This window comes from Macaca thibetana, chromosome 1, assembly GCF_024542745.1.
Source record: "Macaca thibetana thibetana isolate TM-01 chromosome 1, ASM2454274v1, whole genome shotgun sequence".
Lineage (NCBI taxonomy): Eukaryota > Metazoa > Chordata > Mammalia > Primates > Cercopithecidae > Macaca > Macaca thibetana.
Window position 1 is genome coordinate 25,113,042 of NC_065578.1, and position 27,561 is coordinate 25,140,602.

At 43.9% G+C, this 27,561-nt stretch overlaps 1 protein-coding gene and 1 pseudogene across 5 annotated transcripts in view; both read left to right on the forward strand.

Moving 5' to 3' along the window:
• The first annotated feature begins 5,362 nt into the window (after nt 1-5,362).
• CEP85 (centrosomal protein 85) overlaps nt 5,363-27,561 on the forward strand; it is a 44,526-nt gene continuing 22,327 nt past the window's right edge. For 2 of the 5 annotated variants that reach the window (XM_050790708.1, XM_050790717.1), the window contains exons 1-4: nt 5,719-6,223; nt 10,944-11,016; nt 15,233-15,385; nt 26,453-27,147. In XM_050790708.1, the coding sequence (XP_050646665.1) occupies nt 6,161-6,223; nt 10,944-11,016; nt 15,233-15,385; nt 26,453-27,147 (984 nt within the window). In that variant the 5' untranslated portion in view covers nt 5,719-6,160. Of the gene's footprint in view, nt 5,515-5,718; nt 6,224-8,432; nt 9,074-10,943; nt 11,017-15,232; nt 15,386-26,452; nt 27,148-27,561 lie in introns of those variants that run through there. The other 3 variants (XM_050790720.1, XM_050790733.1, XM_050790724.1) reach the window with 3 other exon arrangements.
• Nucleotides 18,000-18,088, forward strand: LOC126944310 (uncharacterized; annotated as a pseudogene).

Below are 27,561 nucleotides of genomic sequence, written 5' to 3' on the forward strand. Positions count from 1 at the left end.
TGGGTGACAGTAAGACCTTTTCTAAAAAAAAAAAAAAAAAGCTAAATTTAACAGTCTTAATATTTCATTTGCAGGCTGGCCGGGCACGGTGGCTCATGCCTGTAATCCCAGCACTTTGGCAGTGTACACATTTATCTGCCCAAGGCGGGTGGATCACGAGGTCAGGAGATCGAGACCATTCTGGCTAACACGGTGAAACCCCGTCTCTACTAAAAACACAAAAAATTTGCCGAGCGTAGTGGTGGGCACCTGTAGTCCCAGCTACTTGGGAGGCTGAGGCAGGAGAATGGCATGAACCTGGGAGGCAGAGGTTGCAGTGAGCTGAGATCTCGCCACTGCACTCCAGCCTGGGCGACACAGCAAGACTCTTGTCTCAAAAAAAAATTTTTTTTTCATTTGCAGGAACATTTTGTTGTCTTAAATGCCTTAACAGCTCCTGAAAAAAATCATGTCAAATGAACAATCCATATTATTTTTTCATGCACATCAAAGTCACACATTTATTAAATCAGCAATTACATTTTATTGTGAATTCATATTGACTTTATACATCTGTAGTAGACTGTTTAAACAGCCCTGCTATTGAAGGCATTAGCCCTTGCCGTTATTTAAAATGTATCCTGGCTGGGCACTGTGGCTCACACTTGTAATCCCTGCATTTTGGGAGGCTGAGGTGGGTGGATCACCCGAGGTTAGGCATGCAAGCCCAGCCTGGCGGTAATAGTGAAATCCTCTCTACTAAAAATACAAAAATTAGCTGGGCGTGGTGGCAGGTGCCTGTAATCCCAGCTACTCAGGAGGCTGAGGCAAGAGAATCTCTTGAACCCAAGAAGTGGAGGTTTGCAGTGAGCCGAGATTGTGCCATTGCACTCCAGCCTGGGCAACAGAGCAAGACTCTGTCTCAAAAACAAATAGATAAAATATATCCTGAGGGAAGAAGGGAAGTAGAAAAAATATATACATATATATCTTGAAGGATAAGGACAAAATATTGACTCTGCTTAAATATCTCAAAAAGAAAATAAATGAAATAAAATTAAGTAAACAAGGAAGCTATTGCATTTAAACTAAATTAGTTGACCATGTTAAAGAAGCCTCAGTGCTCTGTAACAATAGATGCTTATAAAATAATCCACCAGACAACACAGTGCATATGAAAGTGATAACTCTAATTATATGATTGTTAACAAAGTTGCAATTTATTTTATTTTATTTATTTTTTATTTTTTTTTTATTTTTTTTTTTTTTTTTTTTTTTTTTTTTTTTTTTTTTGAGACGGGGTCTCGCTCTGTCACCCAGGCTGGAGTGCAGTGGCCGGATCTCAGCTCACTGCAAGCTCCACCTCCCGGGTTCACGCCATTCTCCTGCCTCAGCCTCCCGAGTAGCTGGGACTACAGGCGCCCGCCACCACCTCGCCCGGCTAGTTTTTTTTGTTTAGTAGTGAGACGGGGTTTCACACCGTGTTAGCCAGGATGGTCTCGATTCCTGACCTTGTGATCCACCCGTCTCGGCCTCCCAAAGTGCTGGGATTACAGGCTTGAGCCACCGCGCCCGGCCTATTTTTTTTATTTTTTTTAGACGGAGTCTCGCTCTGTCTCCCAGGCTGGAGTGCAGTGGCCGGATCTCAGCTCACTGCAAGCTCCGCCTCCCAGGTTTACACCATTCTCCCGCCTCAGCCTCTTGAGTAGCTGGGACCACAGGCACTGGCCACCACACTCGGCTAGTTTTTTGTATTTTTTAGTAGATACGGGGTTTCACTGTGGTAGCCAGGATGGTCTCGATCTCCTTACCTTGTGATCCACCCGTCTCAGCCTCCCAAAGTGCTGGGATTGCAATTTATTTTTTATTATACTGAGGTAGGTCACATCTGGCCTAACCCCGTCCCTTTTCAGTTATTAAGTCATAGTGTACTTGATATATTTTATTAAAATATTCAGTGATATGATTTGGCTGTGTCCCTACCCAAATCTCATCGTGTTCCCATAATCTCCATGTGTCATAGGAGGAAAGTGATGGGAGGTAATTTAATCATGGGGGCAGTTGCCCTCATGCTGGTCTCATGATGCTGGTCTCATGATAGTGAGTTCTCACAAGATCTGATGGTTTTATAAGGGGTTTTCCCCCATTTTGCTGGGCACTTCTCCTTGCTGCCACCATGTGAAGAAGGATGTGCTTGCTTCCCCTTCTGCCATGATTGTAAGTTTCCTGAGGCCTCCCCAGCCCTGTGGAACTGTGAGTCAATTAAACCTCTTCCCTTTATAAATTACCTAGTCTCAGGTATGTCTTACCCAGTTAACATTAGTCTGTTCTCACACTGTGAGAACAGTTCGCAGTGTGAGAACAGACTAATACATCCAGCAAGTCTTTTAAAAACAATAATGTAACTGACGATTTAAGAATCTCATATTGGCCAGGCGCTCACATCTGTAATCCCAACACTTTGGGAGGCCAAGGCGGGCAGATCACAAGGTCAGGAATTAGAGACCAGCCTGGCCAACATGGTGAAACCCTGTCTCTATTAAAAATACAAAAATTAGCCAGGCATGGTGGCAGGTGCCTGTAGTCCCAGCTACCCAGGAGGCTGAGGCAGAAGAATCACTTGAACCCGGGAGGCAGAGGTTGCAGTGAGCTGAGATCACTCCACTGTACTCCAGCCTGGGCGACAAAGCAAGACTCCATCTTGAAAAAAAAAAAAAAAAAAAAAAAAAAATATATCTAAAGAGGTTGGTCGTGAATATTCTCTGAAATTAGGACCAAAAGTCTCTGTTAAAATATAAATGAGCTGGGAGTGGTGGCACAGGTCTGTAGTCCGAGCAACTCTGGAGGTTGAACGGGAGGATAGCTTAAGCCCAGGAGTCTGAGCCCAGCCTAGGCAACATAAAGAGACCCCTTCTCAAATGCGTGTGTGTGTGTGTTCCTCCTTTGAAACAATTTTCCAGTCTGATTCTTCAAGCTCATATTAATGCAAATGGACAATGGACTTAATGGTTCCTTTTCCTGGGGACCAAGTTTGGGGAGGGAGGCAGGACTGATTCTTTACCCTTCAACCTGAACCCTGGTCATAGGCTGACCATTGCCTCCAACCCAGACCAAGCCCTGACCCTCACTAGTGCCATAACCCTGACTAGTATATTTGTATATATATACATATGACAAGTCATTCACGTTTGAAAATTGGCAGTAGGGCTGGCTGTGGTGGCCCATGCCTGTAATCCCAGCATTTTGGGAGGCCAAGGCAGGTGGATCACCTGAGGTCAGGAGTTTGAGACCAGCCTGGTCAACATGGTGAAACCCTGTCTCTACTAAAAATACAAAAATTAGCCAGGTGTAGTGGTGGGTGCCTATAGTCCCAGCTACTCAGGAGGCTGAGACAGGAGAATTGCTTGAACCCAGGAGGCGGAGGTTGCAGTCAGCTGAGATCGTGCCACTACACTCCAGCCTGGGTGACAGAGCAAGACTGTCTCAAAACAAAACAAACAAACAAAAAAGAAAATTGGCAGTAGATAACAGAGTTACTTTTAAACTATAGATATCTATTAAAAAGAACTGTACAAATGTACTGTTTGCTATTTGTAAATTTAAATCTCAACACTTCCACTATGTTTCAGTCGGATTTCTCTTCTATCCTCTGTATCAGCAATTCACATCTTCCTAATTCTTCTCAGTCCTCTAGATGCCCCTGTTCCCTCCCTCCTCACATATGCCTTTCACAAAAGAAATGGAAGCCTTCAACGTTTTCTGACTTTCTTTTTTTTTTTTTTTTTTTTTCAGGATCTTGCTCTGTTGCCCAGGCTGGAGTGCAGTGATCTTGGCTCACTGCAACCTCTCCTCCTGGATTCAAGAGATTCTCTTGACTCAGCTTCCCCAGTAGCTGGGATTACAGGCGCCCACCACCATACCTGGCTAATTTTTGCATTTTTAGTAGAGATGGGGTTTTATCATGTTGGCCACGGGCTGATTTCAAATTCCTGACCTCAGGTGATCCACCTGCCTTGGCCTCCCAAAGTGCTGAGATTACAGGCGTGAGCCACCGTGTCTGGCCAGGACTAACACTTTCTAGCTTTCTACCCATTAGTCCATAAATTTATTCATTTAGACACCCTGTCTTAACATTTTTTTTTTTTTTTTAGCCTTTACATTAACAGAGGCTTCTGGTCCTAATTTCATATCATACCCAGGTTCATTTTCATTATCCATTAAATCTGCTATTTTATGTCTCCTATATTTTTACCTTAAAATACTAAAAGAGAGCGCAGACGATACAACCTTGGGGCACATCCCTCGGGTCTTTCCTCCAGGGTGACTTTTATTCAGTAATGAACTCGCTTTGTCTGGCTCTTAAAGCTAAGAAATCATACAACTTTTTTTTTTCTCTCTAGAGATGGAGCCTCACTCTGTGACCAGGCTGGAGTACCGGGTCGCAATCTCGGCTCACTGCAACCTCCGACTCCCTGGTTCAAGCGATTCTCCTGCCTCAGCCTCCCAAGTAGCTGGGATTACAGGCACGCGCCAGCACGCCCAGCTAATTTTTGTATTTTTAATAGAGAGGAGGTTTCACCATGTTGGCCAGGATGGTCTCCATCTCCTGACCTCGTGATCCGCCCTCCTCTGTCTCCCAAAGTGCTGGGATTACAGGCGTGAGCCACCGCGCCCGGCTTCCTACACAACTTTTTAATATCTCTCCCTCCCAAGTCAGGTTTCTAGATACCCAAAATTTCACTATCCGAGATTCATTCCTTTGGCTGATGGTTCTGTTCTCACTTGAAACAATTCTCCTCTCTGACTCTTCAAGCGCCTATTAATGCAAATGAACTTAACGGTTCCTTTTCCTGGGGACCAAGTTTGGGGAGGGAGGTGGGACTGATCCTTTACCCTTCAACCTGAACCTTAGTCACAGGCTGGCCACTGCCTCCAACCCAGACCAAGCCTTGACCCTGACTAGTCAGTGACCCAGGCCACACCTTAACTCCTGGTCACAACCTGAACCCCTGCTTCAGGTGGGAGAACAGATAGACGCGCGTTGGAACGGAAGGAGGGTGAGGCAGGTTGAGTGGGATTCTCGTGTCCCCTCCCTCCGCCCCCGGGCCGCCACCTTCCCAACCTGCACAGGCCCAGCAGGCCCCTCCAGGTATAGGTGAGCAGGGCTCCACCTACAGGTAAAACGGGGCAAGGAGCAGAGAACAAGCCAAGTGGCTGCGTGGTCATGCGCAGAAAGATCTGTCCGGCTCTCAGAGCAGAGGGTAGTGTGCGGGGGCGGGATACCGACAAGGCTCGACTGCCGATTGGTCAGAAACGGACAGAAAGGGGCGGGAAGTCGGTGCGGTTCGATTCCCGATTGGCCACAGGCGGCAGAACGGGGTGGGGCCGAAGGACGCGCGTTCTGTGGCGCGCGGCCTGGCGGGCGTGCAACGGCCGTTAGAGGAGCTGAGGGAGGGAACCACCGCTCACCGAAGACGTGGTGGCTGCAGTCAGTCTTCCCGAGTAAGGAATTTCGCCGCCCGCTTTCAGGCCCGTGTAAGTTTTCCTCCCTCGGGAGCCCCAGTCCTAGTGGCCGACCTTGCCTCTGCTCCCATAGCTCCGGTGAAGCCTCAGAAGCTCGCGACCTGCCACCGTGAGGGCAGGGGAGAGCGAAGCGCATGCGCCTCCGCCCCGAAGCGAGTGCCCCCGCACACGCCCTCTCGCGTCGCGTTCCCCTCGCTTACCCCGCTGCCTTGCTTTGCCCTCCGTGGTTCACCCCACAGCAGTCGCTTTATCTGCGTGCCAGGCCCTGTGCCGATAGCCAGGGATACAGCGGGCGGCGCATTCCTTGCCCTCGCGGAGCGCACAGCCCTGGGAGGGGAGTCGACGTTAAGCGGGGTAATCCCTCGGCGCGCAGTGAGGGTAGAGTGGAAAAATCTTACAAAGAGCACAAAACAGAAGGTGCGGATCTAGTCGGAGAGGTCAGGGAGCCCTCCCCGAGGAGGTGAAGTTTGGGCCGCGGTTGGAAGACTGTGTAGAGAATTAGGGTTGTGGGACGGAGAGCACTTGGCGGGGCCTTACCCCGGGACTTCTCGGCCGGGGCGATTTTGCTTCCCTGGGGACATTGGTCGATGTCTGGAAAAATTTTTGATAGTCACAGCTCCAGGGCTTGCTACTGGCATGTAGTGTGAAGAAGCCAGGGATGCTGCTCCACAGCCTACTGTGTATAGGAAGCCGCCAACAACAAAGAAAAATCCCCCAAAAGGTCAGTAGGGCGGAAGGTGAGGAACTTTCCTTCAGCAAGAAGGAGTTCGTGCTTTGGTTGAACTGAAAGTTGAGTGTGTTCAGGTTTATTTGCTCAACAATATATTCAACGCTTACTTCACCTCAGTTAATGAGAGCGATCCTTTACACCAGTATATTCCCAACACGTGGCTCAGAGCCAGGTGCATAGTAGGCACGCAGTAAATTTCGGTTGATGAATTGAACACTGGGTTAAGTAGGGGACGGTGGTGATACAAGGATGAAGCAGCTAGCCAGGTCTCATTTACTTGCCCTCAGACCTTGTCTGCTTTATAATGATCTGGTGGTTTTGTATGTCTCACGACTTTTGTTTGTAAAGGCAACTTCTTGTCGAGGATTTGGCTTCTCTTTCACAAGGTTTAATGAATGATCAAGGCGGTGAAAATAGTGTGATGGTGTGAGATTCTTCGTGTGTCTGTGTCAGCTGTCTGTGTGTCCCTTCAAGTCCTCTCTTGTCTTGATGTGGTTCTCTTAACAGCTGCGAAGCGTGATGTTCCACACAGATTGTAATTCTTTTTTGAGACGGAGTTTTGCTCTTGTCGCCCAGGCTGGAGTGCCGTGGCGCGATCTCGGCGCACCGCAACCTCCGCCTCCCGGGTTCAAGCGATTCTCCTGCCTCAGCCTCCCAAGTAGCTGGGATTACAGGCATGTGCCACCATGCCCGGTTAATTTTGTATTTTTAGTAGAGACGGGCTTTCTCCATGTTGGTCAGGCTGGTCCCAAACTCCCGACCTCAGGTGATCCGCCCGTCTCGGCCTCCCGAAGTGCTGGGATTACAGGCGTGAGCCACCGCACCTGGCCACACTTAGATTGTAATTCTTATAGGGGAAAAATACTTAACGGCAGTCAAAATCTAATTCTTGGGTAGCAACTTGAGAAATAAAGCCTAGGTGATGACCAAGGACAAAGTGAAGAAATGCTATGAACTTTTGCTGCTAATATAATTGAGGCTTGCAGCTCTTGCTGTCTGAGGCAGAAACTCCAACTTGTGGTGCCATGCTTGATCCCTTTTTTTGTGTTTTGTCACATGTAGAATGCTGACTAGACTCCTGTAGCATTAGAGTACAGTCCTGGCTTTGAAGCCTCTTCCTAGCTGTATGACCTTCACTACTATAAACCTTTATTTTCTCATCCATAAAATGAGGATAATAGTAACTGCCTCGTAGGGTTGATGTGAGCATGAAACGTGAGACATGATACCTGCAAAGTGTTGAGCACAGTGTTTGATAGGTAATAAGTGCAGAATGCATGTTAAATTTGTTGAATGAATGGCATTTCTGTAGTTTAAAGGGCTTTGAAGATGGAAACTAATCCTGGTGGGTGCTTTTTTTTTTTTCCCCCCTCTGTCTGCCTCCATTCACTCCCTTTCTAAGCTTTGTAATTGGTTGTGTTACTTCTTGTACATTCATTTCTCTCATTTTTATCCCAGGAAATGTCCCTCTCCTTCAGTTGTCCCAAAAATTTCCACCAGTAGCTCATCTAATTCTGAACTTAAGAATGATTTATTTTGTATTGTTTTACTCCTTAAGGGGTTTCTTTCTTTTTTTCTTTTTGAGGTATTTGTTGTCAATGAGGGTCAGACTTTGTAAAATATTTGAAGAGATTTATTCTGAGCCAAATATGGGTGACCAATGGCCCCTGACACAGCCCTCACGTGATCCTGATAACGTGTGCCCTGGTTATAAACATTTTAGGGAGACATGAGACATCAATCAAATACATGTAAGATTTACATTGATCCGGAAGGGTAAGACAGCTGTTAGGGGGTAGGGGCTTCCAGGTCATAGGTAGATTTCAAAATTTTCTGATTGGCAGTTGGTTGAAAGTTATTATCAATAGAAAGGAATGTCTGGGTTAAGGAATCCTGGGGATCAAGGTTTTATCATGCAGATGAAGCCTCCAAATAGCAGGCTTTAGAGAGAATAGATTGTAAATGTTTCTTACAGACATCTGTGTTAATGTTAATGCTTTTCCTGAATTCCAGAAGGGAGGAGGGTATAATCAGGGGTGTAGGACTCCACCACCACTACCGCCTTCATGGCCTTAACAGGTTTTTCAGCTTAACTTTGGAATGTCCTTAGCCAAGGGGAGGGGTCCATTCAGATGGTTGGGGGTGCCTTAGAATTTTATTTTTGATTTATATCACGTACCGTAAAATTTAATTTTATGTGTGTGCAATTCAGAGGTTTTTAATATATTGGCAAGGTTGTGCAGTCAGTCACCACTATCTAATCTCAGAACATTTTGATCACCCTGAGAAGAAACCCGATATCCATTAGCAGTCACTTCCTATTCTCCTACCCTCCCTCCTCTCAGTCCCTTGCAGTCACTATCTGTGTCTCTCTGGATTTGCCTATTCTGACATTTCATGTAAATAGGATCAAGCCTTTTGTTTGACTTCTTTGACTGTGCATGTCTTCAGTGTTCATCCATGTTGTCACATGTATCAGTACTTCCTTTTATTGCTGAGTAATATTCTGGTTTTTGGATATACCACGTTTTATGTATCCATTCATTGCTGATGGACATTTGTGTTGTTTCCACTTTTTGGCTATTGTAAATAATGCTGCTATGAACATTCTTATTGAAGCTTTTGTGTAAACCTATGTTTTCATTTCTCTTGGGTATATACTTCAGTGTGGAATTGCTGAGTCATAGGGTAACTGGGAGTTCTTCTGTCACCATATTTTCAACTTGTCTGAATTTAGAAACGTCTTAGAATCCAGTGGGCCTACCGTTTTGTCATCCTTTAAAGAAAGGAGTGAATAAAAGGATTTTGATATTGACAAGAAAGGAAATCACTAGTAAGGAGGTAATCTAATCCTTCTATATCATCATCTAACTCACAGAATCATACTTGCCATAAACTAAAGCTTTTATTACTGAACAAAGCTTCCCTCACCCAGTATGTGAAGAACTGGGATTCTGAGGATGATACCCTTTGTCTGTTGTAAATGCAGTGGATTAATAAGGGTTTGGGTTGTTGTTACTAAGAGAATACTATAGAGGTCACTAAAGTACGTTAGAGAAATAGTACCATATGGTCTTCTTTTTTCTACAGAGTGATTTTCACCTCTGAGAGTTATGTTCTGTGAGTTGTCCCAAACTCTTTTCTTTTTTTTTTTGGTGAGGGAGTCTTGCTCTGTCATCCAGGCTGGAGTGCAATGGTGCGATCTTGGCTGGTCTTGGCTCACTGCAACCTCCGCCTCCCAGGTCCAAGCGATTCTCCTGCCTCAGCCTCCCGAGTAGCTGGGATTACAGGCACCTGCCACCACGCTCGGCTATTTTTTGTATTTTTAGTAGAGACGAGGTTTCACCATGTTGGCCAGGCTGGTCTCGAACTCCTGACCTCAGGTGGTCTGCCTGCCTCGGCCTCCCAAAGTGCTGGGATTACAGGCGTGAGCCACTGAGCCTGGCTGAATTGTCCCAAACTCTTTTGGGGCTTTTATAAATTTAGAGTTTCTGAATTTATACTCCTTGATCTTCCATGGGTGTACAGTGCCACTTTTGCTGATGTAAATTGCCAAGTAATAACAGCACTTAGTATGTGTCAGGCACTGTTGTAAGTTAATTATAAATGAATTAACATGAATTAGGTTGTGTCGTTATCCTCCTTTTTATATGAATAAACTGAGGAACAGAGATACTAAGAAATTTGCCCAAGGTTACGTGGTTAATAAATTGGTAACTTAATGTTTAGTGGGTTCAAGTGTATTTGTTTAGACTTCAAATCTGCTTCTGCTGAATTCTCGGCACCTACCCCTAGTGTACTGTAAATATAAGTATTTTAAGGAGTGAGAACATGGGACGAGAGCTTCATGTTCCTAGCTCAGGATTGCGGTTCTACTTATGAACAAGAGTTCTTTCCATCTTTATACAGCGTATGACCGACTTTAATTACTGGAAGAATTGAGGAATTTGTTTTATGTTAATCATAATTGAGGCTGTAATACTTCACTGTTGGTTTAGTTCTTTAGTTCTTTATCCACCTCATCCTGTCATCATGTCCCCATGGCTGAGAAGATTCATGGTAAAGTTTGTTAATTAAAAGTAATATTTTTAAATTTTGTAAAAATCAGAGGGGTTCTAGGACCATATGGAGTCTGCATTGGTAATCTCTGGTTCTAGGTTTTCTATACTGGATTTAGGAAGAGATAAGTAGAGTGGAGTATTGGGATTTACTTTGTCTTTAAAAATATCCTTAGAAGTAAAATACAAAAAAAATATTTACTCCTAAATATCCTTAGGAGTAAAACATTTAGAATACTTGAATATTATTTTTTATTTTCTTGAGATGGAGTCTTGCTCAGTTGCCCAGGCTGGAGTGCAGTGGTGTGATCTTGGCTCACTGAAACCTCTGCCTCCTGGGTTCAAGCAATCCTCCTGCCTCAACCTCCCAATAGCTGGGATTACAGATGTGTGCCACCACGCCTGGCCAATTTTTGTGTTTTTAGGTGAGATGGGGTTTCACCATGTTGGTCAGGCTGGTCTTGAACTCCTGACCTCAGGTGATCGGCCCGCCTTGGCCTCCCAAAGTGCTGGGATTACAGGCGTGAGCCACTGTGCCTGGCCAAATACTTGAATATTCTATATGGTTTTGACAGTTTCAGTTGAATGGGAACCAACTTGCAGGGAATCAAAGATACTGCAGAGAACTGACTGGTTATTCCTTCATTCTACAGTTGGCTCAGATAACTGTGATGGCCATGCAGGAGAAATATCCAACTGAGGGGATCTCTCACATCACTTCACCAAGTGAGTAGTCAAAAGTTTTCTGGGTTAGATTCTGACCTTTGTTCTGTTTTTTCATATTCCTTAAGGTAAATATTGAACAAACAAGCATTCACTGAAATGCTGGTGCTAAAAGAACAAAAATAACATGCAGCTTCATAGAATATAAAAACAGGTCTATGAGGGAACAATTATTTATCTCTTGTCCTACATGGCTTTCAACAGGACCACGTGGTTGGGAGAGGACGACACATAAAGGATTGGAACAGAATGACTTTGAAACATAGTTCCATTTGAAATCAGAAAAACACAGCATAAATTACTGTGTTCTATGTTGTCTTTGTCCTCCGGGTGGGTCAGTCATCTGCTAGCCCACAAAGATTGAAATTCTGCCTGGATGCCAACAGATTCTGTTGTGTTGTTACTAGAAACTCAGAAATTTAACTTTAGAGTGGATTAACAAGATTTTTAAACTTCAGTAAATATATTAAATGTCTATAGTCCTTAAGTATCCATGGCAGATTGGTTCCAAGAACTCCTGCAGATACCAAAATCCACAGATAACTCGAGTCTCTGATATAAAATGGTGTGGTATTTGCATATAACCTATGTATATCCTACTGTTTACCTTAAACCATCTCTAGATTACTTGTAATGCAATGTAAATGCTATGTAAATAGTTATACTGTATTGTTTGGGGAATAAGAAGAAAAACAAGTCTATGCACATTTAGTAAGATGCCATTAAAAAAAAATTGGTTGAATTCACACTCGTAGAAACCGTGAATATGGCCGGGCGCTGTGGCTTACACCTATAATTCCAGCACTTTGGGAGCCCAAGGCGGGTGGATCACCTGAGGTCAGGAGTTCGAGACCAGCCTGGCCAACATGGTGAAACCCCGTGTCTACTAAAAATACAAAAATTAGTAGGGTGCAGTGGCACGTGCCTGTAATCCCACCTACTTGGGAGGCTGAGGCAGGAGATTCACTTGAACCTGGGAAGCGGAGGTTGAGGCGAGCTGAGATCGGGCCACTGCACTCCAGCCTGGGCAACAGAGCGAGACTGTGTCTCAAAAAAATAGGAAAAAAAAGAAACCACGGATACGGAGAGCTGACTGTATATTAAACACGTAAATATATGTATACACTGTGCAGGCATGTTAAGTAGATAATACATATTTCAAATAAGTAGTATTTTAGAAAAATGACTTGTTGAATTCTGGGGTATTGGTAAAGAAGAGGGCACATTTAATTCAACATAGGGTATGTTTTATTTAACTTAAAAATCTCACAGTGCCTTCCTCAGCATAGATATTCAGTAAATGTTTGGTGTATTCTCTTAGGCATGCTGCCTTGCATATAGTAGGCACCATTATAAGCATTGGTTGAATCAATTCAAGATTCATTCAGCTTTTTTTTTTTTTTTTTTTTTTGAGACGGAATCTCGCTCTGTCACCCTGACTGGAGTGCAGTGGCACGATCTCGGCTCACTGCAAGTTCTGCCTCCCGGGTTCATGCCATTCTCCTGCCTCAGCCTCCCACGTAGCTGGGACTACAGGCGCCCGCCACCACACCCATCTTATTTTTTGTATTTTTTAGTAGAGACGGGTTATCACCATGTTAGCCAGGTGGTCTCAATTTCCTGACCTTATGATCCGCCCGCCTCAACCTTCCAAAGTGCTGGGATTACAGGCATGAGCCACTGTGCCCGGCCTCAGCAAATATTTTTTAAACACCTGCTTATGTGCTTGCACATTCTCTGAGATTTGTACAGTTTCTATGACAATTATGTATATAATGGAAGTTTTTGGAACATTCCCTTTCCTAACAAAGCTTTCTGATGGTTTTTTTCTCTCTTCAGTAGTATCTCATTCAGATTAATAAAGGTCTTAATAATTGATAAGGATGCTACTGATAGGACATGCACTATAACACAAAAAATTTCAGCTTTTTTTTTTTTGGAGACAGAATCTTGCTCTGTGGCCCAGGCTGGAGTGCAGTGGCATAATCTCAGCTCACTGCAACCTCCGTCTCCTGGGTTTAAGTGATTCTTGTGCCTCAACCTTCCAAGTAGCTGGGATTACAGGCATGCACCACCACGCCTGGCTAATTTTTTTGTATTTTAGTAGATACGGGGTTTCACCATGTGCCCAGGCTGGTCTCCAACTCCTGAGCTCAGGTAATCTGCTCGCCCTGGCCTCCCAAAGTGCCAGGATTACAGGCATGACCACAGTACCCGGCCAACTTCAGCATTTAAACTTCAATTTTGAAATAAGTGTAAACCTCTATAAATATACCAAAATATGTTTTTAACAAGTAACTCTTTGGAGTTAGAATATGGAGTAAGTGGATGGAAAAATGGTAACGATGAAGAGTGGAAGATTAGTAGTAGTAACAGGGAGCAGTTTCCAGTAGGAAGTCAGGAAGGTGGTAATAGAGGCCCTCAATCTTAACTGTTTCAAAAAGACTGGCAAATTTTACACTGACTAGAGAGAGAAAGCTGTGTAGACTCACCAGAAGGTCAGATTTCTTTGCTTTGGGTTAGAATTACACCAACTTAGTATAGTAGCATTGGCTAATCTCATGCTGCTCAGAAACTCTGACTGTTGCCTGTGTCTTCTATAACAATTACAGATTATTGAGTATATAAAGATTCTTTCAAATGAGGCAGTCACTGTGATCCAAAGAATAGAAGTATTTGGGGAAAGTCAGGTTGCCTTCAGTAGAAAGCCAAGGTAAGGGTAGCAAAAAAGGAGCAAAAGTGGAAGAAAATAGGTTAAAAAAATGGGAGAAGCACTAAACTTGGAAGAAAGGAATAAAGTAATTTGTGTCTAAATATCATTTGCCTTCCACTAGATCAGAGAGTCTGTAGAACCGTATTTTCTGATGTCAGCTGTCACACTTTAGGTTAAATGGAGGATAAGTAGCTGCCATTAGTTTTTTTGTTTATTTGTTTACATGGATTACCAAATACACCTTAGGAAAATTATAGTGGTTTTTAAAAAATAAATTTAAGTCTTTGCTAGAATGTTAGTGAATCAAGTATTTATTGAACACTTCCTACCTACCTCCCCTCAAACAGCATATTTTAAATCAAATCAATCTCACCGGTCTTTTTGTCTTAACCTGCTCAGCAGTTTTAGTGATTTCTTCACATAGCTCTCAAGATAAAACCCTAGGCTCTTCAGATTGACTTTCAAAACTCACCTTGATCTCCATAGGATTCACCTATTGAGGGTACCCTGGTTCAGTGACACAATGATATTCTTTTCTTTTTTTGGGGGATGAGGGGAACGGAGTTTTGCTCTTGTTGCCTAGGCTGGAGTGCAATGGCACGATCTTGGCTCACTGCAACCTCGAAGCAATGATTTTCAACTGGGAACTGGACTGCTTGTTGCTTGGTTGAGGGTTGCTGCTGGCATTTAGTGAGTGGGAACCAGGGATGCTAAACCATTCTGTAATGTATAGACTACACATTGAAGAATGGTCATCCCCAGAATGCCAAAAGCACCATTGAGAAACTGTAAGAGGAAAGAATGTGGGTTTTGGAATCAGAAAGAACTGGGTTCAAATATCAGCCCTCCCCTCTGTAAAATAGGGGTGGTAATACTTTTCAGTAAGTAGGTAGGCAAGATTATGTTTGTAAGGTGCTGCGTCTTTACAGGTTTCAATAAATGGCCACTGCTATTAAATATGATTGTTTTCTGTTCCAGTACTCCTGGATTCTTGGTGGGTCTTACTTATTACCATCTTTGAATATTCTCACTTCTCATATTATTTCCACTTAAAATTAACTAGCTCAGGCTGGGCCCGCTGGCTCACACCTGTAATCCCAGCACTTTGGGAGGCCGAGGAGGGTGAATTATGAGGTCAGGAGTTCAAGACCAGCCTGGCCAAGATGGTAAAACCCCGTCTCTACTAAAAATACAAAAATTAACTGGGCGTGGTGGCAGGCACTTGTAATCCCAGCTACTCGGGAGGCTGAGGCAGAGAATTGCTTGAACCCAGGAAGTGGAGGTTGCCGTGAGTTGCACACCACTGCACTCTAGCCTGGGCAACAGAGCAGACTCCGTCTCCAAAAAAAAAAAAAACTAGGTCGGAGCAGCTGAAATAGGCACAGAAGAGAGAAAGGGGTAGATTGCTGCTATTCTCTCATGGTTTATGTGATTTTGTAAAAAAACGATCTAATGGGGTTACATCAGCTCGTTCGCAGTAAAGGTGGGAAATGCCTCTTGTTTCAGGTTCCAATGTGATTCAGAAGGGCAGTTCCCTGGGGACTGAATGGCAGACCCCAGTTATCTCGGAGCCCTTTCGGAGCCGCTTCAGCCGCTGTTCAAGTGTAGCCGACAGTGGGGACACAGCCATTGGTACATCATGCTCAGATATTGCAGAGGGTAAGTCTGTATTAATTATTTGATTACCAATATGTATTGTCATTTTCAGATTTCATTTTGGGTATATTGGCATTTCCAGATTGTGTTATTTCCAGAATGTTCATAATGTCGGTCCATTCAAGGAGTCTGTCTTCTTTCCCTGTGCTTCTCACATCTGGTCCCTTTATCTAAATTTCCATTTTTTATCTTATCTGAAACAACTTTGTTGGGGGACGGGAGGACGGGATCTCACTCTGTCACCCAGATTGGAGTGCACTGGCGTGATCATGGCTCACTGCAGCCTCCCAGGCTGAGGTGATCCTCCCCACCTCAGCCTCCTGGGTAGCTGAGACTGCAGGTATGCACCACCATGCTTCACTAATTTTTTGTGTGTTTTTATAGAGATGGGGTTTCGCCGTGTTGCCCAGGCTGGTCTGGACTCCCAGACTCAAGAGAACCATCTGCCTCAGCCTCCCAAAGTGTTGAGATTACAGGCATGAGCCCCTGTGCCTAGCCTTTGAAACAACTTTCTAATAGGTTAATTGACCTCAAGTCTTTCCCTCTGCTGCCAGATTATTTTTGCTAAAAGCCTAATTTCATAGTTTCCTGTAAATCTTCAATAACTCCTGTTGCTTGGGAGATGAAATTCAGAGCCTTCAGTTCTGTGATCGTCCCTATGCCACCCACTCAAACATATTTCCTGCTGTCACCAGGTCTGAATGTACAGTCCTGTTTTTTGTTTTGTTTCTACTAATTTTTTGAGATGGTCTCACTCTGTCACCAAGGCTAGAGTGCAGTAGTGCCATCATGCTCACTGCAGCCTTAAACTCCTAGGCTCCTGAGTAGCAGGGACTACCAGCATGGTGCCACTACACCCAGCTATGGTTTTTATTTATTTATTTATTTATTTATTTTGGAGATGGAGTCTCGCTCTGTCGCCCAGGCTGGAGTGCAGTGGCTGGATCTCAGCTCACTGCAAGCTCCGCCTCCCGGGTCTACGCCATTCTCCTGCCTCAGCCTCCCGAGTAGCTGGGACTACAGGCGCCCGCCAACTCGCCCGGCTAGTTTTTTGTATTTTTTAGTAGAGACGGGGTTTCACCGTGTTAGCCAGGATGGTCTCGATCTCCTGACCTCGTGATCCGCCCGTCTCGGCCTCCCAAAGTGCTGGGATTACAGGCTTGAGCCACCGCGCCCGGCCCTATTTATTTTTTTTAATTTATTTTTTATTTTTTGTAGAATTGAGGTCTTACTATATTGTTCAAACTATTTGCCTGAAACAATCCTATTGCCTCAGCCTCCCAAAGTGCTGAGTGCAGGGATTACAGGCTAGAGCCACCATACCCAGCTGGTTTTGGGTTTCTGATACCCGGGCTCTTTTTTTCCTTCTTTAATCTGGGCCCATGTGTGCGATGCCTGCCTCCTCTTGCCTTTCCTAGCTATGCTGATCTTACTATTCAAGATCCAGCAAATATCCCACAGGCTTTTCCTATCCCTTACACTCATTAGTCATATCATTCTCCTTACATTCTTGTGTCTTTATTATCTCTGCCACTTGTTTTTGCACTTAAGTATTGCCAGTTAATACTTTATGAGGGCATTTTGTTTTTCCATTTAGATTGGTGAGTTCTAGAAGGCAGAGAACCTAATGATAATAATTAACTACTGTTGATTGCATGCTTTGTGATAGATACTATAAATTTTTTCAATATTATTTCACTAAAGCCCTTAAGAACCCTATAATATGTCTTATTTCCATTTTACGGATGAGAAGGCTGAATTTCAAAGTGATTGAATGAGTTTCTTAAAGTCACAAAACTAGTCACTTCAATAATCATGTGTTGTAATTTTAAAACATCTACTCCACAGCCACTAGGATGGCTATACTCCAAAAGATGATAATAATCCCAACTACTTGGGAGGCTGAGGCAGGAGGATCACTTGAGTCCAGGAGTTTGGAGACTAGCCTGGGCAACATAGTGAGACCCCATCTCAAAAAAAAAAAAAGGTAAGTTCAATCACCTTGTTACACAGGTTGTGTGTGTGACTCTGTTTTTTATTCCTTTAGGGAAATAAAGGTTAAACATAGAGTTATTCCTGACCTGATAGTTCTGCTCCTAGATATATAGGAGAAATGAATACACAAGTTTTTGTATGGACTTATACATAAATGTTGGTAGCAGCATTATTCATGATAGTCAAAAGTAGAAACAATCCAAAACCCACAACTGATGAATGAATGAATAAAATATCCATGTAATACAGTAGAATATTATTCAGCTATAAAAAGAAATGAAATACTGGCATGTGTGCTACCTTAAAAACATATACTGGCCAGGCGTGGCAGCTGATGTCTGTAATCCTGGCACTTTGGGAGGCCAAGGTGGGTGGATTGCCTGAGCTCAGGAGTTCGAGACCAGCCTGGGCAACACAGTGAAACCCCATCTCTACTAAAATACAAAAAATTAGCTGGGCATGGTTATGTGTGTCTGTAATCTATTTGGGAGGCTGAGACAGGAGAATCACTTGAACCGGGGAGGCGGAGGTTGTAGTGAGCTGAGATTGTGCCATTGCACTCCAGCCTGGGCAACAGAGTGAGACTCTGTCTCAAAAAATAATAATAATAATAACATATACTAAGACTATATTTTCAGGGATCATTTCTGTAGTATGTTACTAGAGAAGTTTTTCTGAATGTGTAGAGCACCGGTAAGAAAAAGAAAATGAAAATAAAATGAAATAACCATTATATATGAAGTAAAAAAAAAAAGCCAGACACAAAAGGCTGTATATTGCATGATTCCATCTATATCAGGGGTCCCCAACCCCTGGGCCTAGGACCAGTACTAGTCTGGCCTGTTAGGAACAACACAGCAGGAGGTGAGCAGCAGGTCGAGCATTACCGCCTGAGCTCCATCTCCTGTCAAATCAGTGGTGGGACTAAATTCTCATAGGAGCATGAATGCTATTGTGAACTATGCATTTGAGGGATCTAGATTGCATGCTCCTTATGAGAATCTAATGCCTAAAGTCCAGAATAGGTAAACGTACAGAAACACAAAGTAGATTAATGGTTTTCTAGGGCTTCAGAGGCTGGTGGAATCATAGCATGACTGCCAAAGGGTAAGAAGTTTTCTTTTTGGAGTGATGAAAGTGTTGTAAGATTGATTGTAGTGATTACACAACTCCATTGATATACTAAAACCCATTGAATCGTACACCTCAAGTGAGCAAATTGTATGATATATGAATTGTATTTCAATTATCATACAAATTGTATGATTCATATATCATACAAATTGTATTTCAATAAAGGTTTTTGGTTTTTGTTTTTCTTAAATAGGTATGAGCTGAGAGGAGTAAATTTAAAAACGAAAAGAAAAAAAAAGCCAGGGACAGTGGTCTGTACCTGTAGTCCCAGCTGCTCCCAAGGCTGAGGTGGGAAAATCACTTGAGCCCAGGAGTTGAGTACAGTCTGGGCAACATAGTGAGATCTTGTCTCCAAATAAAAGAGGGGGTAGTGGGGACCACATCTACTATTACTGGTTCCTAGACATCTAGCATTAATTTTAGTTTTTGTTTGTTTGTTTTATAGAGATAGGGTCTCTTTTTGTCACCCAGGCTGGAGTGCAATGACGTGATCATAAGCTCATTGCAGCCTTGAACTCCGGGGCTTAAGCGATCTTTCCACCTAAACCTTCTGAGTAGCTGGGACTATAGGCATGTACCATCACACTCAGCCAGTTTTGTTTGTTTGTTTTGTTTTGTGGAAACGGGTTCTCACCATCTTGCCCAGGCTGGTTCTTGAAGTTCTGGGCTCAAGCAGTCCTCCTGCCCTGGCCTTCCAAAGTGCTGGGATTATAGGTGTGAGCCACTGCACCCAGCCCTTAGCATTAATTTTAATAGTTTGACAACTATATGTATAGTGGGGCCTGTGCTCAGTAAATACTGAGTAGAATTGAATCAGATTTTGAGGTACACAGGACTTCAAAAATCACCTCTGCTCATTTTGATTGGTGAATAACAAAAATTCCCAAGGAGTTAAGTAACTTGCCTAACATCATACAGCTGGTTATCAGATTCTGGTCTTCTGACTGTGTAATAGTCTATCAATTGTGTAATCAAAAGTCTTACTGTTAATTTAATTTTCACTTGTTAAGGTTTTGTCTGCATGTGCAGTCATGGGACCTTTTTATTTTTATTAAATAATAGATATTTTAAAAATCAATAGTCTAGATTTTTCCCGTTGAAATAACCAGCTGTATTTAATTCAGTTACACTGCTACACAGATTGTATGTGTGACTCTCTTTTTTATTCTTTTGGGAACATATTTGTATTTCTAGTGCATTCTTTTAAAATTGTAATAGTCCTCTTGAGATAGGGACCAAAGATAATGGTCTAGAAGTTGTTTTTTTTTTTTTTAATTTTTTGTATTATTATTACTAGTTTTCCGAGACAGTCACTCTGTCGCCCAGGCTGGAGTGCAGCAGCACAATCTCAGTCACCGTAACCTCTGCCTCCTGGGATCAAGCGATTTTCCTGCCTCAGCCTCCCGAGTAGCTGCAATTACAGGCGCACCACCACGCCTGGCTAATGTTTGTATTTTTCGTAGAGACGGGGTTTCACCATGTTGGCCAGTCTGGTCTTGAACTCTTGACCTCGTGATCCACCTGCCTCGGCCTCCCAAAGTGCTGGGATTACAGGCGTGAGCCACCACACCCGGCCCTAGATGTTTTTTTAAACTGCTGTGTTTGTTAAATACCATGATCGTAATCTTAACTCTTTTTGTGTGTTTGTTTTGAGATGGAGTGTCACTCTGTCACCCAGGCTGGTGTGCAGTGGCGTGATCTTGGCTCACTGCAACCTCCACCTCTTGGGTTCAAGCGATTCTTCTGCCTCAGCCTCCTGAGTAGTTGGGATTACAGGCACGTGCCACCACACCCGGCTAATTTTTATATTTTTAGTAAAGATGGGGTTTCACCATGTTGGCCAGACTGGTCTTGAACTCCTGACCTCAGCTGATCCACCCACCTTGGCTTCTCAAAGCGCTGGGATTATAGGCGTGAGCCACGCTCTTGGCCTCTAATCTTAACTCTTAGACATTTTTTTCATGAATCTAGCTTGCAGTCTAGTTGACAAGAACCCCTGTGACTGGTATACAGTATAGTTCATTGTTGCATCTTTAAGTTGAATAGGCATGCTTTTGATTCCACCCTTCACTAAGGTGTTTTACCTTGGAAGATTCTAGAGGGACAGAGTAGAGGTGGGTACTGAAGAGTTCAGAATGCTTTCAGCTCTTTGCAGAAGACTGAAATAGTCACTGGCGTAATTCAGGCTACTGAATCACTTCAGGTGTAGACTGAAGTGACTGAGATTTGGTAATAGCTGAATCTACCCTTACTGTGCAAGGAAGGTTGCTAAAAAAATGAGTTGTTTTTTAGGGTGGGGAGGGGGCAGAAAATGTGGTTAAGTAGAGGAGAGATTTAGAACTGTATTCTTAAAATGGCAAAACCCCAATGTTTTGGGGAACTGTAGATTTCTGTAAATAAAAATCACATATCCCATGCACTGTATTTTTTAAAGATATGGGTCTTGCTATGTTGCCTACACTGGAGTGCAATGATTGTTCACAGGTACTATCATAGTGTACTATAGCCATAAATTCGAGAGGGCTCAAGTAATCCTCCTGAGTTAGACTACTGAGTAGCTGGGCCTACAGAAGTGCATCACCTGCCTGGTTCCCATACACTAAATTTTGAATGCCTTTGAAAATCGTAGAAGATAGAGGTCCCTTTGAAAATGAGTGTTGCTATTTCATTTCAAAATATTCTGGCCGGGCGCAGTGGCTCATGCCTGTAATCCCGGCACTTTGGGAGGCCGAGGCGGGTGGATCATGAGGTCAGGAGATCAAGACCATCCTGGCTAATGTGGTGAAACCCCATCTCTACTAAAAATACAAAAAAAAAATTAGCTGGGTGTGGTGGTGGGCACCTGTAGTCCCAGCTTCTCAGGAGGCTGAGGCAGGAGAATGGCATGAACCCAGGAGGCGGAGCTTGCAGTGAGCCGAGATCACACCATTGCACTCCAGCCTGGGTGACAGAGCAAGACTCCGTCTCAAAAAAAAAAAAGAAAAATTCTAAACCACAAACCAGACTTACCGTGTAACTCAGAGGTCTCCAACTTTTGGCCCGTGAACCAGTACCAGTCCATGCATATTAGGAACCAGGCCACACGGCTGGAGGTGAGCAGCAGGTGAGCAAGCGTTACTGCCTCAGCCTGCGCCTCCTGTCAGATCAGTGGTGACATTAGATTCTCATAGAAGAACAAACCCTATTTTGAACTGTGCATGTGAGGGATCTAGGTTGCTCAGTCCTTACGAGAATCTAATACCTGATGATCTGAGGTGGAACAGTTTGATCCTGAAACCATCCCGCCCACCATCATCTGTGGAAAAATTGTGTTCCACAAAACCATTCCCTGGTACCAAAAAGGTTGGGGACCGCTGGTGTAACTTTATATTTTATAGCACAGTTAGTCTGAATCAGGCAGTTTCCTTAATATAAATAGATAAACCCAATAGATAAGTTAAAAATGTGGACAAGGACCTCACCTTAATTTTCTAAGATGTCCATTTATCATCTATAAAAAATTAGGAAAGCCATATTCTTCTAGGTCAGTTGGTACTTTTCTTCTTGGCTTTGGTTTTGACATTATTTTGGGGTTATCTTAGTCTGTTTTCTGTTACTATAAGAGAATACCTGAGACAGTGTAACTTATACAGAAAAGATGTTTATTTTGCCCATGGTTCTGGAGAGTGGGAAGTCCAAAGGCATAGTGGCAGCATCTGGCGAAGGCTTTTGTACTGTATCACAACATGGTGGAAAGCAGAGACCACAAGAGTGAGCCAAGCTTGCCTTTTTTTCTTTTTGAGGTAGAGTCTTATTTCTGTCACTCAGGCTGGAGTGCAGTGGCGGGGTCTTGGCTCACTGCAGCTTCCACCTCCCAGGTTCAAATGATTCTCCTGCCTCAGCCTCCTGAGTAGCTGGGATTACAGGCACCCGCCATCACGCCCAGCTAATTTTTGTATTTTTAGTAGAGATGGTGTTTCACCATGTTAGCCAGGCTGGTCTTGAACTCCTGACCTCAAATGATCCGCTTGCCTCTGCCTCCCAAAGTGCTAGGATTACAGGCGTAAGCCACCGTGCCAAACCCAAGCTTGCTTTTTTTTTTTTTTTTTGAGATGGAGTTTAGCTCTTGTTGCCCAGGCTGGAGGGCAATGGTAGGATCTCGGCTCACTGCAACCTCTGCCTCCCGGGTTCAAGCAATTCTCCTGCCTCAGCCTCCCAAGAAGCTGAGATTCCAGGCATGTGTCACCACACCCAGCTAATTTTGTATTTTTAGTAGAGATGGGGTTTCTCCATGTTGATCAGACTGGTCTCAAACTCCTGACCTCAGGTGATCCGCCCGCCTCAGCCTCCCAAAGTGCTGGGATTACAGGCATGAGCCACCTTGCCTGGCCCCAAGCTTGCTTTTATAACAACCCACTGCTTTGAGAACTAACTCACTTCTGCTAATCTATTATGAAGCTTCTACCCTCATGACCCAGTCACCTCTTAGAGACCCCCACCTCTTAATACTGTTACATTGGCAATTAAGTTTCTAACACATGAACTTTTAGGGGACAGACACTTTCAAACCATAGCAGAGGGTGTGGACTCAGAACTGAATTTGGTGAATCTAGAGAGAGTGGTGCTATGGATGGAGAATGGAAGGAGGTATTGCAGAGTTCATGGTAGCAACCCCTCATGTGCTACCACCTCAGTCTTCTGTTTTGTAATTACACTATGGGAGCAGCAACCCTTGATAAGAACTGATACTATGTGCTTTTATGGAGAATTTAAAACATTGCTTATGGGTAAGCACGGTGGCTCATCCCTGTAATTCCAGCACTTTGGAAGGCTGAGACAGGTGGATCACTTGAGGTTAGGAGTTCAAGACCAGCCTGGCCAACATGGTGAAACCCCATCTACTAAAATACAAAAATTAGCCAGGCATGTTGGTGGGTTCCTGTAATCCCAGCTACTCAGGAGGCTGAGGCAGAAGAGTCGCTTGAACCCGGGAGGCAGAGGTTGTGGTGAGCCAAGATTGTGCCACTGCACTCCAGCCTGGACGACAGAGTGGGTGAGACCCCGTCTCAAAAAAGAAAAAATTGGGCCAGGCGCAGTGGCTCACACCTGTAATCCCAGCACTTTGGGAGGCTGAGGCGGGTGGATCACCTGAGGTTGGGAGTTCAAGACCAGCCTGACCAGCATGGAGAAGCCCTGTCTCTACTGAAAATACAAAATTAGCCAGGCGTGGTGGAGCATGCCTTTAATCCCAGATACTCAGGAGGCTGAGGCAGGAGAATCGCTTGAACCTAGGAGGCGGAGGTTGCAGTGGGCCGAGATCGTGCCATTGCACTCCAGCCTGGGCAACGGGCGAAACTCTGTCTCAAAAAAAAAAATGAAAAAATTGTATTGCTTACTAGTCTTTGAAGTCTTTATCACTACCAGTCTGCCTTAACTTTGTGTACTAGTCCTATATTTAAGTTGTGAGACGTCAGAAACTGGGTCCTCTAACTGAGAAATTTCTTTTTTGGTGTCCTGAGAGACTAATGCATGTTGTCAGAACTTATTCAGGTTTTTGTTTTGTTATGTGTGTGTGTGTGTTTTTAGTGTGGCCTTTTATGTATCCCCAAAATCATCTTGAGCATAGGAAATTAGATACTATGCTTATAGTGTAAGGCTTGCACATCTTTTTTTAAAGTATTTATTCCTCCCGTCTAACTGAAATGTTTTACCCTTTGCTTAGCATCTCTCGATTCCTCCTGCTCCCGAGCTTCTAGTAACCACAATTATTCTCTGTTTCTATGTGTCGAGGTTTTTTTAGCTTCCACATACAAATAAGAACGTGCAGTATTTGTCATTTTGTGCCTGGCTTATTTCTCTTAGTGTCCTCCAGGTTCATCCATGTTGTTGCAAGTGACATAAATTACATCTTTTATAAGGCTGGTATTCCATTGTGTCTATATACTGCATTTTCCTTATCTGTTCATCGGTTGATTCTATAACTTGGCTATTGTGAATAATTACTCAGTAAACATGGGATTGTATATATCTCTTTGACATACTAATTTCATATTCTTTGGATATATACCCAGAAGTGGATTGCTGGATCATATGGTAACTATTTTTAGTTTTTTGGGTTTTTTGAGGGACCTACGTACTCCATTGTTTTCCACAATGACTGTGTTGTTACATTCCCACCAACTGTGTACCAGAGTTCCCTTTTCTCTACATCCTCTCCAAACTTGTCTTTCATCTCTTTTTTTTTTTTTTTTTTGAGATGGAATCTCGCTCTGTCGCCCTGGCTGGAGTGCAGTGGTGCCATCCCGGCTCATTGCAACCTCCACCTCCCGGATTCAAGTGATTCTCCTGCCTCAGCCTCTGGAATAACTGGGACCACAGGCGCGTGCCACCACGCCCAGCTAATATTTTGTATTTTTAGTAGAGATGGGGTTTCACCGTGTTAGCCAGGATAGTTTCGATTTCCTGACCTCAAGATCCCCCCTCCTCAGCCTCCCAAAGTGCGTCCAGCCTCATCTTTTTGATAATAGCCATTCTGACAGGTGTGAGGTGGCTTGCCCATATTTTTAAAGAGTTGCTTAAGGCCGGGCATGGTGGCTCACACCTATAATCCTAGCACTTTGGGAGGCTAAGGTGGGTGGATCGCTTGAGCCCATGAGTTCGAGACCAGTCTGGGCAACATGGCGAAACCCCATCTCTACTAAAAATAAAAAAACTGAGGTGGGACACCTGAGCCGGGGGAGGTTGAGGCTTCAGTGAACTGTGATCACGCCACTGTGCTCCAGCCTGGATGACAGAGTGAGACCCCATCTCAAAATAAAAAAAAATGTTGTTTAATGAGAAGATAGTAGCTGATCTTATACTCACGTAATTCTGGGAACAATTGTGGTATTTGTTGTTATCTGCGTGTGCTCTGTGTTGGTTGGTGGGGAGAAAAAAAAGAGAAACAAGTTGGTAGTCGCTCTTCTCCATCGTAGATATGCTTGATTTGGGAACAAGTACTGAATATAGTTGAAAAGAAAAGAAATTAGTATTCCTTGTTTCCTTATTTAGTTTTCTGCCTGCTGAAAGCAATAAGTATGTTACCTCATATTCTTCCTTTATTGTTTGCTTGGAGTAGTCCCCCTCAGAGTAGTACTTGAAAGTTGGAAATAGGTAGAAATGTGAACCTTCTGCAGTAGGGCTAATCAAGGGTTGTCTCCCAAGACCATGCAGGAGCCATAGGAAACATGAATTCAGTCTGAAGGAAAAGTTAAAAAAAAAACAAAACCACAGTTGGGTACACACAAGGGGCCAAGTGAAAGGCAAAATATAAAATAGAGGATTTCAGTGTGTACCCAATTGAGAGTGCTCACTGTGCTAGAGTGAAACCTGAGAGTTACTAAGAATAACTTCACACATCCAGGCAGTCAGGTCTGGGGTATGGGAGAGAGAACAGAATCCTGCCTCAGATGCCATACTCCATGCCCTGCATACTGAGCAAGACTGTCTAGTTCGCTTCGTTCTTCAGATAGTTTGGACTCGTTGCTCACCTTCCTGGGGGAGCTTTTGGAGGTCGCAGAAGATTCTGGCGACTCTTGGAAAGGATATTTTTATTAGATTTGATTATAGCTGAGAGTTGTCCAGCTTCCAGAAGAGTAGGACCTAACTCATTTTCCTTAAGTAAGTAATAAAGTTCAGTTTTCAGCTTTGTCTGACTGACAAGATTTTTTTTATTCCAGTACAAAGGACTAAGTTAAAAGTGAAGCCATTATTGCCTTTTGTTGGTTTACCTTGTGAATGGCATTTGAGATCCTGGAAAATACATCTCCCAGTTTGGTTGCCGTGTCTTTCTGCCTGATACTTTTGATGACGGTGCTCTCTCTGCTTGGTCTCAGGACAGGCAGAGAGTTTCTGGCATAGCATTCAAACTCAAGAAAGCTTGCTGCTTCAATTTTTACTTATGGAAGACTATTCTCTCCGCAGATTTTTGCAGCTCAAGTAGCAGTCCTCCTTTCCAGCCCATCAAAAGCCATGTAACCATTCCAACAGCCCATGTGATGCCTTCTACTTTAGGGACCTCTCCTGCCAAGCCAAATTCTACACCTGTTGGACCCTCTTCCTCCAAACTCCCTTTGTCAGGGTTGGCTGAAAGTGTGGGAATGACAAGAAATGGAGACCTCGGTGCAATGAAACTTTCTCCGGGCCTATCTAGAGATCTCGTGTATCTCTCTGGTGCTCCTGGAGAAAATGGAATTGAGCAGTCCTGGTTTCCAGCGGTGGGCCATGAAAGACAAGAAGAGGCAAGGAAGTTTGATATTCCTAGCATGGACTCTACCCTCAATCAGTCGGCAATGATGGAGACACTTTATTCAGATCCTCACCACCGAGTCCGCTTCCACAACCCAAGAACCAGCACAAGCAAGGAGTTGTACAAAGTGTTGCCTGAGGCCAAGAAGGCACCGGGCAGCGGGGCAGTGTTTGAGCGGAATGGGCCACATTCTAATAGCAGTGGGGTCCTCCCTTTGGGACTCCAGCCTGCTCCCGGGCTCTCCAAGCCTCTGCCCTCTCAGGTGTGGCAGCCGAGTCCTGACACTTGGCATCCCCGAGAGCAATCTTGTGAACTCAGCACTTGTCGGCAGCAGCTGGAATTGATCCGTTTACAGATGGAGCAAATGCAGGTAGAGGTCCATCTTTCCTTGGTTTTCTAGGTTCTGTACGTTCTTAGAATTATAATAGCTTTTGTCCTTTGAATTTTGGCTTTAAAGAAAATAGCTGTAAAAAGAAGGAAGATGTTTGTAGACAGGAAATACAGGCTTGTGAGCTGTTGGCCATTGAATCTGTTTGGTGGTCAAATTAAGCACCAGCTAGGGTCTCCAAAATAGCAAAAGGTTACAAAGGAAAATTTAAAAGGTATTTATACGAGTCACTAGGCTACAGAATTTTATTTAATCTTCATAGTGTACTAACGAGGTAGATGTAGAAACTTACCAGGTTCTTAGACTACATAATCTGTCCAGGGTCATAGAGCTGGTGATTGGTAGAGCTAGGGTTTAAAAACCATCTTTGAGGCCAGGTGCAGTGACTCATGCCTT